Consider the following 8806-nt stretch of genomic DNA (forward strand, 5'->3'; position numbering starts at 1 on the left):
AGAGAGAGAGAGAGAGAGAGAGAGAGAGAGAGAAAGAGAGAGAGAGAGAGAACAGCAGCTCCTTTTATAGTGGGCTATGCTTCCTTTCTGTTCCCGGGGTGGGAGATACCTGGAGCTTTGGGCATTGTCTAGCCACAGGATAATGGAGTGAAGGCTAGTCGTGTCAGGGTCTATGTCTGGGGGTATAGCTTATTATTCTGTCCCTTGTAGAATTCTCTGCTGGGTCTCCAGAGTAAGCCTTGCTCAACTAAGAACACAGACTGCCTTTCAAGGTCCAGCAATTGGATATTTTCTTTATTTACATTTCAAATGTTAACCCCTTTTCCTGGTTTCTCTCTGTCCCGGAAACACCCTATCACATCCTCCCTACCCCTGCTTCTGTGAGGGTATTCCTCCACCCACCCACCCACTCCAATCTCCCTGTCCTCAATTCCCCTACACTGGAGCACCTATCAAACCATCAAAGGACCAAGGACCTCTCCTCCCATTGATGCATGACAAGGCCATATTCCTCTACATATGTAGCTGGAACCATGTGTACTCATTTGTTGATGGCTTAGTCCCTGGGATCTCTTGGTGGGGAAGGTCTGATTGATTGATATTGTTGTTCTTCCTATGGGGTTGCAAACCCCTTCAACTGCTTCAGTCCTTCCTCTAACTCCTCTTTTGGGGACCTTGTACTCAGTCCAATGGTTGACTGCAAACATCCGCCTCTGTATTTGTAAGGCTCTGGCAGGGCTTCTCAGGCGATAGCTGTATCAGGCTCCTTTCAGTATGCACTTCTTGGCATCCACAATAGTGTCTGGGTTTGGTAGCTGCATATGGGATGAATCGCCAGGTGGGAGCAAATATGGAGATAAAGTGTAGAGCAGAGACTGAAGGAAAGGCAACTCAGAGCCTGTCCCACCTGGACATTCATCCCATATATAATTTATTTCTTTTCAAAATTGTTCTTCTGCCAACAATTCTCTGAACCAGACACAAGTAAAAATTTCTCATAATAGGCTTTCTCACTTCATTGTAGGTCCCTCAGGACATACCTTTTGTCTCATTCTTGGCCTTTATTCTTCAAATATTAAAAATAGCAATAAAAATAATTTTAATGTATTAAATACCTATGGAACAATTTATTAAAGTTAGTATGTAAATATCTCTATTATATGCTTAAATTACAAAATACAACTTACTGTTGAGATATGTTTAACAGAAGTTGTCTTCTTGCTGTTCTCTTGCAAAAACATAAATGTGAACCTCCTATGTTTGTGTGGCATCTATTTCTAAGGGACATATTGCCCCTGTTGTCTATCACCACATTGTTTTCAAGGCCCTCTACATAAAACAACATGAAAACTTCCTATTCTCATCTTCTTTTTCACCTGAATTCTAACCATACTTAAGCAAAAATTCAAAGCACATACGTAACTGTTTTCTTGCTATGCACAGTAGTTAGTTGTACAATTTAACTTTTCATCCTTAGTTTAGAAAATACTTTAACTTAAGTACCTAAAAATAATTTATGTATTTACTGTTTACAATTTGGAATTTTCCCTCATGTCTGTGTAAATGAATATTCTGTTAAGTGTGGAGAAGAGATGTCAATGACATGTGTCTTTCTCAGTCACTCTCCAAATTATTGTCAGGAACAGAATTCTTCATTGATTTTGGATCATGAGTTGGCTAGCCTAGGCTTCCAGAAAGCCCTATTGTTCATTCTGTCTCTGTTTACTGAACCTTTGGTAGCAGATTGCCACCATACCAAGCTGTTTTGGTGTGTGTGTAGGCTTCTAACTCACATCTGCTTTCCTAAAAGGCAAGATCTTTACCAAATGAGTCATCTCCCCAGACCAGTCTGTCTAATTTCTGTTTTGTCTCAGATTTACTTTTCATTTCATGTTCAGTTGTTGAGTTCCTCCCATGTTGTATACTATTAATACAGTAATGAAGAACCTATTTTCTGTTTCTTTATCCAGAAAATATTAGTCCTTATATGGAAGAAAAAGAAGGATCAAGAATACAGAAAACAAAACTGCAATGAGAATAGATGTATGAGCAAAGAAATTCAAAGGCCATGCATCTGAAACTGTAACAGCTACACAGATGCTTGAAGAATGATAGAGAACTGGGGACAGCACTGCAGACAAACAGGTGGTGAGAAGTTACTACAATTAGAGAAAGTCAATAAAACTAGAAAAACATTCAAGGATAGAAAAGATCAATAATTTGAAGACAGAGTCATGGAGGTAACATAATTAAAGGAAAATAGAAGAGTCTAGAACAGGTAATTGTTTACTATCTTGTTACTTAATATCCAAATTACACTGATGACATTATACATTTTCTAAATAAGTTCCTTGGTATCTTTTCTAAGTAAAATAGGATGACTACTCCACTTGTTTCTTGGTTCTGATTGCGTGGAAAACCTTTTTCAGCTCTTTATCTTGAAATAATAACTATCTTTGTAGTTGAAGGGTGTTTCTTGCATACAGCAGAGCGACTGTTCCTGTTTACACATCCACCCTGTTAGACAGTGTTTTTTAATTGGGGAATTGTGTTCTTTGATGTTGAGAGATATTAATGACAAACAATTGTTAATTCATGCTATTTTGATGTTGATGTTGACATAGTGTGTATCTGTTTCTCTTCTTTTGGTTTTACTGGTATGAATTTACTTCTTGGGTGTAGTTAAACTCAATGGAGTATAGTTTAATTTCTAGTGCTTTTTAAGGGCTGAATTTGAGGATTGATATTGTTTAAATTTGATTTTGCCATGGAATATCTTGTTTCTTTCCATCTGTGATGATGGAAAGTTTTGTTGTGGGTATAGTAGTCTGTGCTGGCATCTGTGATTTTTTATAGTCTGTAAGACATGTGACCAGACACTTCTTTGTACTGGCTTCAGTGTGAGAGGATGTACATAGTCCTGTAGTGACTTGAGGCTCTGGATTCATTTCAAAATTAAAAAAATAACAGATATCTCTTAAATTTTTGACTAACAAAAACAAATGTAGAATTCTACAACCAAGATTAATCTGGGTACTTGAAATCTTGTGGGAGAGGTAGGAGAATGACTGATGAACCTGGAGTGAATATGGATTCCACAGGAAGACCAACAGAGTCAACTAAGATTGACCCTTGGGTGGTCTTATAGACTGAACCACCAACAAGTGCATACAAGGTCCGGAACTGGGCTTCTGCACAATGTAGCTGACATACAGTTTGGACTTCATTTAGGTCCCCAAAGACCTGGACCAAGAGCTGATCCTGACTATCTTGCCTGCCTATGGATCCAGTTCCTTTAACTGGGCTACCTTGTCTGACCTCAGGGGAGAGGATGTTTCTAGTGCTATAGTGAATTGCTGTGCCAGTGTGGACTAGTACTCTGTGGGCAGGACCTCCCCACTAACAGAGTGAAAGAGTTAAGTAGTTGGAGTGAGGCCTTATGAGAGTATATCTGGGAGAAGAAGAAGAGGCATGGTGACAAGCATGCAAAGTCAATTGAATAACTGATAAATCACACACACACACACACACACACACATACACAAACACAGAAATAAGAATGATTTCATTTCAAAATTTAGAAAAATATACACCTGCTTTGATCCTGGAACTACATCTTTAAGTTAAATAATTTATTTTTCTCAAAGGAAAAAAGCTATATGCCCCATACTGGGTTATTTACAATATTGGAAAACTAGAATAATCTTTGATATCCAGTGTTAGCTTATCATCTGTATAAGCATAATTTCTATTGTTAAAAAATCCTTGACTATAGAAATGATTCAGTACTGAGCCTAGAACAGGCAGTGAAATGGACAGTAAGCCTCTTACTATGATTAAAGCTACATAGAAGGAATAGGGGCTACTTAAAGCTTAATAAGGAAAACATCTCAATGTAAATAGCTGAGGTTTGGAGAGATTTCTTCATTTGTTGGTTTCTATTATGATTCCCACAGTACTATTACTTATTATCATTTTTTCAAACATTTTATAAACTTAACTTGTATGTCCCTTAACCAAAGCAAGATATAAAACATTATCTTCTTTATATCACTTTGTTATAATATTTTCAGTATAAAATTTTGTATAATGGTCACCTGAAACTAGTATCTTGCAAAAATTGTTGATTTCCAAATGAAATCTCTCCAAACTCTATCTTGAAATCTTGTTACTGTTATAGTAAATGATGACACAATGAAATTAACATTAGATTAGATCCACCCTAGCTTCTGAATACAACACATAGTGAGTCTTGTGTAGGGGTTCTCACACTGGAAAAATTTGAATTACATGGAGAAAGTGTAAACTACTTGAAGAACTTTGGAACTGGGTGTGAACAGGGGGACTATGGAGTGTTAATGGTGAAAATGAATTATATAGAATTAAATTTAAACCAACATGTTTAAAAATATAAAACTAAAAGAGTATCCACTCAAATCATAATTATAAAATATAAGCAGATCCTAAATTAACCATTGTGATGAAATTAATTTTTCATAAAAATAATTTTACTTCTCACATCATTTCCATCAAAGGACATACAAAATTAGTCCTCTTTTATAATTTATTTATGTGCATTGGTGTTTTGTCATCCTGTATGAGTGTGTAAGGATGTTACAAACACTTGTGAGCTGTCATGTGGCAACTCTGGAAGAGCACCAGTAGTTTTAACTACTTATCCATCTCTCTAGATTCACAAAATTATTCCTAAGAGTCAAAAAATTTATATCAAAAAATTGAAAATCTAGAACATGGTGCACATACTTGTTATCACAGTATCCATAAGGCAGAATGAGGTGAAAATTTATAAGGCTAGCCTAGTCTACATTATAATTTACTGGCACACTATGGCTAATGGTAAGACCTAGTTCTGTAAAGCAAACACTGAAACAATATCAGTAACAATGTATTATTGCGTTTTGCCACAGACCTTTTGTTGAAGATAAACTTCCAAAATTCCAGTAAATATTGGAGGTTCCTGCTCTAAGATCAACAATCGACTAAAGGCATCTCATAAAACTGAAAAGATTTTGTATGCAAAAAGACACTAGCAATAGTAAAAAATAGCAACTTACTGTTTGGGAAAATATCTTTACCAGCCTTACACCTAATAGAGGACTAATATCCAATATATTTAAAGAACTCAAATAGTTAGACTCCAGAGAACCAAATAACCCTATTTAAAAATGGAGTGCAGATGTAAACAAAGAATTCTCAAATGAGGAATCTCAAATGGCCAAAAAGACTTAAAGAAATGTTCAGCATCCTTAGTCCTCAGGGAAATGCAAATCAAAACAACCTGGAGATTCTGCCTTATAACAGTCAGAATGGCTACGATCAAAAACTCAGGTGACAGCAGATGCTGGTGAGGATGTGGAGTTTGAGGAGCACTCCTCCATAGCTGATAGGATTGCAAGCTGGTACATCCACTCTGGAAATCAGTCTGGTGGTTCCTCAGAAAATTGAGAATATTAATAACTTAGGACCCAGCTATACCTCTCCTGAGCATATACTCAAAAGATACTCAAACATATAACAAGGGCACATTGCTCCATTATGTTCATAGCAGACATATTTATAATAGCCAGAAACTAGAAACAAATCAAATATCCCTCAACAGAGGAATGGTTACAGAAAATGTGGTACATTTACACAATGGAGTACTACTCAGCAATTAAAAACATTGACTCCATGAAACTCTTAGGTGAATGGATGGAACTAGAAAATACCATCCTGAATGAGATAACCCAGTCACAGAAGAACACATACGGTATGTATTCACTGATAAGTGGAAATTAGGAAAAAAGATCTGAACACCCATGATACAAGACACAGACTATATGAAACTTAAGAACAAGGAAGACTAATGTGTGAATGCTTCAGTCCTACTTACAAGGTGGAACAAAATAATCACAGGAGGTAGAGGAGGGAGGGACCAAGAAGGGAGAGGGAAGGGGAGGAAAAAGGGGTACAGTATCAGGTGTGGGAGGAGATGGGAGAGAAGCACAGAGGGTCAGGAAATAGAACAGAGGTGTATAGCAGTGGGGCATGGGGAACTGGGTGTAGCCACTAGAAAGTCCAGGATGTCAGGAAGGCAAGAGGTTCTTAGGACCCAATAGGAATGACATTAGTATTTACCCAACAAAGGGGAGAGAAAATCTGTAGAGGCCTTATTCAGAGGTTAGGCACAGCCCCCAATTGAGGAATGGGGACACCCACTCCTCTCAATCATATTATCAGAGATTTGTTCCTGTATAAAGGAAATGCAGAGACAAAGAGTAGAGCATAGACTGAAGGAAAGGCCATCCAGCTACTGTCCTACCTAGGGACTGAACTAACCAGTCTCACCCTTGCTCCCAGGGACTAAACCACCAACCAAAAAATACAGATGGAGGGACCAATGGCTACAGCTGATGATGTAGCAAAGGATTGCCTTATCTGGTAGCAAAGGAAGGGGAGGCCTTTGGTCCTATGGAGACTCACTGACCAGGTAGGGGAATGCTAGGCCAGTAAGGCAAGAGTGAATAGGTGGTTATGGGAGCTACCTCTTAGAAGCAGGGGAGAGGGGGAAAGGGATATGAGGTTTACACAGGGGAAACTGGGAAGGGGGTTAACATTTAAAAATAAATAAATAAAATAACCTATCAAAAAACTGGATATTAAATCAAGTAATTAGAATCATAGAAATTTACTGTTAGGCTTTATGATAAAGAGGCAACAGTGGTGACTAAGTGATGATCTGCTATTGTAATATCAGAGCCATCACTCACTACTTCTTGTGCCCTCCACTGTAAAAATGGAAATCTTTTAGAGGGATGAAGAAAATGTTAATTAGGGACTCTTAACAAACCTCACTTTGTCAGCAGCCATTGGAAGGAAGATTGCTCCTTCCAATAATAACTTGGATTTGGAATATGTATAAAAAGAAAGGAGTTGTGATATATATATAATGATGTAAGAAACTGCCAACAGCTATAATGACCACAAAACATCATGGAAAAGTCTGCTGTATAAAATAAAATATTCAATATTTTACTACTCTCATACTATTGACAATCATAAGTTTATTTTCAAAAGACTCAAAAGTGGATATAAAAAAGAAAAATGCAGTTTTATGATGGCAATGGAATTGTAGGTTACTATTTTTGTTTTCTTTTTATTTCTGGCATTATTTTTATGTCTAATCTGTGTGTGTTTGTATGTGTATAAGATACTTATATTAACAGACATTTGCCTTGTCCCAACTTTCTTTGTCTGACAATAATTGCTATATTTGAGTATTAGGAATTCCAATTTTTGATATGATATTTTGCAGGAAACAGCCCTAGGGATAGAATTTTTCCTCCAAGTCAGAATCCTATCATGAACATTTCCTCAGACACAAAGCAGCATTTCCAGATTGTACAGTTGAACTTGATTGTGTAACAATAAACAGTGAAGTTGCAGCACACTGTGTACCCATGCTTCTGAAACTTCGGTGTTCACACACACCACCAGAGGTCTTTTGAACATGTAGATTCTCTCTGCAGATGTGGTGTGCAAACCCTGGTTCTATATGCCTAACAAGCTTTTAGATGCTGCTGCTTCTGCTCCAAGAGAATCCTCTGAGAAGGGACACTCTAAGGTACAACTGCACAAAACTTCTCTCCCTATAAACTGAGATGAAGTGAGATAAAACCAGAATCAAAGAACTTTAAGTGGAATCCATGCTCCATGCTAATCACTCATCTATAGCCACTAAAATTAATGTAAAAAGAAAAAACATAATATTGGCTTACCCCTCACACATGGCTGATTCTTGTTCCTCATCAGAGTCACTTAATGGCATGGTCCTATAGTGAACAGGAAATAATCCTCCAATAACAACAGAATGGTTTTCAGTTTCTACATAACCTGTCAAATTAAATTTGCCCATCAACCTGCATGTCACATTCTGGTCTTCGTATTGAGCATACAATTCAACCAACAAAAATATAATTAATCCCAGAGTCAAGCACTTCTTTCTGCTATCCATTTTCAGGTGGTGAGCTTGAAGGTAATGAAAGTGATGAAGTCACACAGATTTTAAGAAGCACCTTGATGGAGTGGAGGAGTATGTATATGCCTATCCTGCTTGCTGCTCCTGATCAAATAATTTCATGTTTTAGACACTGATGTCACAATCACTTGTAATTTATGGATCTGGAATAGTAGCTGAACAATCCTCTGAGAGAAGACAGCTTGTTATCCTGCGTGCTTTACAATGATAAATAGCTACAAAATCATGGGATTCAGTTTGAAAATTATTTTAAGTTGTAGAAATTACTTTAAGTTGTTCCCTCTTAACTTAAGTTGTTTGTCATTGTCAGCTTCATCAATCTCACTGCAGCCCACTCTTTCTTACTCTCCTCTACCTCAAAGAACAGAAAAGGTATCATGCTTTATCATAAAATAACAAAAGAGGCAACAGCAGGCTGAGCTTAGTCTTCCATGTAAAGAAACAACTGAAAAAAACTGTAAAAACTGATAGAAGACTTCATATAAAATCTATGTTCTGCCATTTTTACTAGTATGATGGTAAGATACCCAATTTCTGTGCAACATTAACATAATCAATGCCTAAGCTACCTTAGAATAATCCTGTACATTCCCAAAACTTTGCACATGCCAGGTAGTTCCTCAATTATGAAGCTACATATTTAGTCACCCGCTCCCTCGTTTGCTAGACATTACTCCAAGACAAATTTCTTGTTTCCAGCTCATTTTCTTGTGATTTCAAGACTTCCAGTCTTCCTCTCCACTTATGTGCAAACATTCCACTACCCAC

At 37.2% G+C, this 8806-nt stretch overlaps 1 protein-coding gene across 1 annotated transcript in view; it reads right to left on the bottom strand.

Annotated features, from left to right (window-relative positions):
* Positions 1-8014, bottom strand: part of LOC116094045 (vomeronasal type-2 receptor 1-like) — a 95623-nt gene extending 87609 nt beyond the window's left edge. The window contains 1 exon segment of the mRNA XM_031376018.1: positions 7779-8014. Within this exon segment, the coding sequence (XP_031231878.1) occupies positions 7779-8014 (236 nt within the window).
* Between the last annotated feature and the right edge of the window lie 792 nt (positions 8015-8806).

Source organism: Mastomys coucha, unplaced genomic scaffold, assembly GCF_008632895.1.
Source record: "Mastomys coucha isolate ucsf_1 unplaced genomic scaffold, UCSF_Mcou_1 pScaffold16, whole genome shotgun sequence".
Taxonomy (NCBI): Eukaryota; Metazoa; Chordata; class Mammalia; order Rodentia; family Muridae; genus Mastomys; species Mastomys coucha.